At 38.9% G+C, this 5055-nt stretch overlaps 1 protein-coding gene across 1 annotated transcript in view; it reads right to left on the bottom strand.

Moving 5' to 3' along the window:
• Positions 1–3651, bottom strand: part of LOC111871522 (glutamate dehydrogenase, mitochondrial) — a 53528-nt gene extending 49877 nt beyond the window's left edge. The window contains exon 1 of the mRNA XM_023864689.2: positions 2916–3651. Within this exon, the coding sequence (XP_023720457.1) occupies positions 2916–3351 (436 nt within the window). The 5' untranslated portion in view covers positions 3352–3651. The remainder of the gene's footprint in view (positions 1–2915) is intronic.
• Between the last annotated feature and the right edge of the window lie 1404 nt (positions 3652–5055).

The raw sequence follows: 5055 nt of genomic DNA, 5'->3' as shown, positions 1-5055 counted from the left end.
AGGTTCTGGACTGAATGGTAGCAAGCATTACCCTAGTTCAATCGCCTCTTAATTTCCTCCTGAATCAGGTTTCGATCTGTTATCGTTGTTCCCAAATATCTGAACTGTGTCACATTTTCAAAACATTTGTTTCCTATCTATATGTCATGATTAATAATAATAATAATAATAATGATAATAATAATAATAATAATAATAATAATAATAAGTCTTCGCTGTTGAGCGCTCACTTACGCCCTTTATTTTTTTTATTCGCATATTGGGGGGGTTGAGTCCAGCTGGGTCCACTTGGCACGTCGGCCACTGTTTGGCCTATTGTACCTGCCCTGGGTAATTATGATGGAGAATTTGGTGGAATGAAGATTGGCAGGGGAAACCGAAGTACTCGGACACTTGCACCCTTAATCTGAACCCGCGCTGCAAACAACGTGAGTGGGACCTCTGCATTTCGGTACGACATACACCTTTTCGGTCTTGATGAAACTAGAATTATCATTTGTTCAGCAGCACACCCGAAAGACTGAATGGCCACTGATGGTTTCATCAGCTAGTTGCATACTTAATGATTTAAAATTTCCAGGCTCTTGTTCGATAAGGCTCGATGGCACTAAACCTAACCGCGAAGGCTGAACCGTTGAACCTACTGTAACCATGGCTAATGCTTCAGAGTGCTACTTCCGGGATACAATGCCGTGTAATCCAACAGAAGTCCAGTTACGTTACGGACGAAAGCACTGACCACATCTTTTCAGGGTCCAAAAATAAGACAAGAACAAATCCTGCAATACGCAGGCAGCAAGTTTGTCTTACTCTTACTCCGGAAGACTGAGGCAATGCGTTCCTCCGAAACGTCTGTTGACTTCTACGGACTACACGGCATTATGTCCCAGAAGGCAGTACTTTTCATAGTCACCGCTGAGATAACCGCAAATCCAATGTAAGAAATATTATCTGGTATTCTATAAAAGGAAGTGGAAAAAACTCTATGTACAGTGTTACAAAGTTATTATTATTATTATTATATATCTCCAACAGTTTCGTTAAAAATGTAATGCAGTAGATAACACTTTATCGGTGGCTTATTCGTATTTCCTTAAGTACGTCGTTTAGTCTCTGTCCCTGATATCAGCACTTCAACATTACCCACACACGGCCAACGAACTGTGTATGATGTCGGATACTGAACTGCGGTTGTTCACCCTCCAACGAGGAACACACTTTCAACTTGGAATCTACACAAAGAAGTATGCTGGGCTTAATGGTCAAATGTCTGCTCTGAACTATGTTCCACGTTCTAGTGAAATCATCATCAAATGTCCCTATTAGGGTCTGTACGTCCTGCTGTTCCCCCATTTATAACTGAAGAAGCTGCCACAACATAATGAAAGCCTATATAAACATAACAATGGACGCCATACTATGTCACTACCTTTAATTCCATGTCGTCAGCAACGTGGAGGCTGTGCGAATTTTTGAAGTGCGACTTACAACCGGTTAGCATACAATTATATTTCACTCAACTTGTATTCCAGAATGTTTTGAATAAACCTGGAGCAAAGGGAGCATCCCCCCACCCCTTTCCACAGAAAGTAAATTCATCACTCCGAAGCTCAACAATACAAAACAGATAAAATAAAGCTGTCTGTTCTTGAGCTCCATCCATGAAACTATATGGAAAATGGGAGCTGTGTCAAGATGTAATTACTCAGAGATCAAAAGACTACATTTTCTGAAGCATGTTACAGAACTGGTGCCCATCAGCTCCAAGCAGTCCTGGAAGACGTGCATTATCACATACAGACATATTTTGAAAATGATGAAGACACTGAAACAATTTTGTGGTTTCTGATGACACATTCCTTTCATAACACCCTCCTAAAAATTCTAGTAAATGCCAAAAGTATCAATAAATTATTCCAACTGTGCAGTAGGTTTACATGCAACACACTGCTGCCCAACTCCCAACTTCACATCTCGAAAGCAAAAATTCCCCACAGAACTAAATAGTGATCCTGGTATAACATTAAAATAGGGTTTCATAAACCTGCTATCAGGTTCTGGAAACTGCAAAATAATGTTTCTAAAAGTTATATAACAAACCTGTTTCAAAATGTAAGATTTGAGGCTTTCACGGCGGTGACTATGAAGAAAACAGTCTTCTGTGATGTGGCACCATGTAGATGTGGTGTTAACCAACGTTTCGGAGGAACGTATGGCCTCCATCTTCAGGGTAGAAGGCAAAATAAGAAATCAGCAAGTGAAGAGACCATGAGATGAAGGCGATACGTTCCTCCAAAACGTCGGTTAACACCACATCTACACGGTGCCACATCCCAGAAGACTGCTTTCTTCTGTTTCAAAATAACTGCCTTCCTGCACAAATGATTAGATGATCATCATAGCTAAACATGACATTTCATGTGAATTAGCCTTCACTTGTTTTGAAAGTAATGGCTATAAATACACACACATATTTATACATATGACATAACAGAATTTTAACTTCATAAAAGTAGAGGATGTAGAAACTGCAATGTCCAAACAAATCTGTGGCAAAGTTATGTATACTGGAAACGTCAATCAACAAATTCTAAGGCCAGAATAATGTTCTTTACATGAGAGTTGCTAGGGACACAAAAAACACAATCAGCATAATAAGAATAATCTCAAAGAAACCCAAATGATGTTCCCGACAGCAAAGCACACCTACTGTCACACGAAAGTAATGTATTTAGCTGAACTCCAGTTAAGTTAAGCAAAGAACCAATCTGGCTTAAAACTCCTACATTTACTAGAAAGTGTGCCTGCAATACAAGACAGAACGGATGTCAAATGAGGACCACTACCGCTTTCAAACACACAAATTCGCCTATTATGGTAAATTTCCAATCATGTGAAAAATACTGCATAATTACCTCCTTTACATGGTGTCCTGTGTGTGCTATGCTGTGCCCGGTATCCCGTAATCATTTCATAATCTCCATTATCTCGTCTTACAGGAAAAGACACTTCAATTATATGGTCACAACCTTGCATCAACATCAAAATGCCTTTGACTTTCTTCTTTCTATCCTCCACTGACATCTTGTGAACCTTCATGTCTTCAACCAATTTGTCTTCTGCTATCTGACATGCCCGATGGAAAAAATATTCCACCATATCGAAAAATCGTGGATTCGCAGCACTAGGAACATCTTTCAACCTGTCGGGGATCTGATGATCCGCATACGATCTTGAATTTCGGAGATGGACAGCTGTAGAACATACTTTAAGGAATGTGTTCACATCCAATTGAGAGCAACTGTGCTTCAGGGATACTACACTTTTCGTTATGGATTTAAGATGAAACATTTTCTCCGAAATAACTGATCAGTTCTGGACACTTAAAACATACAAATTTGCCGATTCTACAATAAAGTATTACTAAATACGTTGCTTATTTTACTTTTATTTCTAATACTAAACTATTCAAGCGTAACCAAACAATCATAAATGTTAAGCAAGTACAAACTAAATGACACTAACGAGGTTAAGCTATTACACGAACGCCGACCCAAGCAACTATCTCAACCACAACACCTACAACACTAGGTGACCTCTACTTCCGGATTCCGTTCCTTTTCGACTCTTGCCAATCTTTTTTATACTACTGCGAATGCGCGGACATATTTCAAACAGTGCCTACAACGCATGAAACCACTCTCAGAACATGGGTACCAATGCCAGAAACTTCCCATTCGAGCGACAAATAGTTCAACATGTGCTTTCAAGGTGGCAGCTCAAACAATGGTGTATACTACAGTGTATAATAAATGAACAGAATGTTTACTTATTTTCCTGGATTTTAGGAATGTTACGAACACAGGCTGTAACTTATGATACTACAATAGAGCAGAGTAGAGTAAAGAGATTGATCTAGAAGTGAAGACAGAGAAAACTGGGTATTTGTTAATGTCTTCTCACCAGAATGCAGGGCAAAATAATTGCCTAAGGACAGCTAGTAGAACCTCCAAAAATACAAATTTCACATGTTTTGGAACGACAGTAACTAACCAAAATTCCATTTGTGAAGAAATTAAAAACAGATTAAAAGTGTGTAAGGTCTGTAACCATTCAGTTCAGAACCTTTTGTCTTCTTGTCTGCTGTCTAAAAACACAAAATTAACACAAATTTTCCTGTAGCTCTGTGCAGGTGAAACTTTGTTGCTGACGTTAAGGGAATAACACAGACTGTAGCTATTTGAGAACAGAGTGCTGAGGAGAATATCTGGAGCAAAGTGGTATGAAATAATATGAGGCTGAACAAAACTGCGTAAAGAACTTTAACTTGTACTCTTCTCCATGACCTAGTCATGGAAGATGTTATTGGCAAGGCATATTGCACACATAGGAGAGAAGAGGAACAGGACTGTGCTGGGAAAGCCAGACCAAATTAAATTACTAGGAAGACCTAGACATAAGTGGGAGGATAATATTAAAATCAATTTCAGATAAATAGGATGGAGTGACAAATTGTCAATGAAAAATCTGTCGAGTGTAACAATGTTTTTAGATCACTTATTTATCTTACTTGCCTTACATGTTTCGGTTCAAGAGAAACCATCATCAGAGGCACGTATTACAAACACATGAAAACACTGGCGTTGTTTAATGTACACAGTATGTAAGCTGCGTGGACGCTGTTACAGGTGTCGAAGTGTAAAAGCACAACACTTTCTAGTAGCATTGAATGCACGTACAACTCTTGCATTCCATCTGAAAAATTGCCCTCAAATTGAGCCGTCAATGTTAAAATATTTAAAAGTTTAAAACATTTAAAGTAAAATGTTCGGCTCCTTCTTGTTGATTCGTCCCGATGATGGGAAATGTCAACTTGAGGTTGTGTAGGCTTGTGGTCGGATGTTTCTTACGCGTTGTGTGTTGTGTACTGTACAATTCAAAATAGGATGGAGTGGTATACAATGGATTCATCTGGTTCAGGATAAGGACCTTTGGTGAGATCTTACAAACATGGTAAAGAACTAGTTCTATATTCTGGGATACAAAACCTGTAGT

The sequence above is a fragment of the Cryptotermes secundus genome, unplaced genomic scaffold, assembly GCF_002891405.2.
Source record: "Cryptotermes secundus unplaced genomic scaffold, Csec_1.0 scaffold934, whole genome shotgun sequence".
NCBI classification, from domain to species: Eukaryota; Metazoa; Arthropoda; class Insecta; order Blattodea; family Kalotermitidae; genus Cryptotermes; species Cryptotermes secundus.
This window is presented reverse-complemented; position numbering and strand designations above follow the sequence as displayed.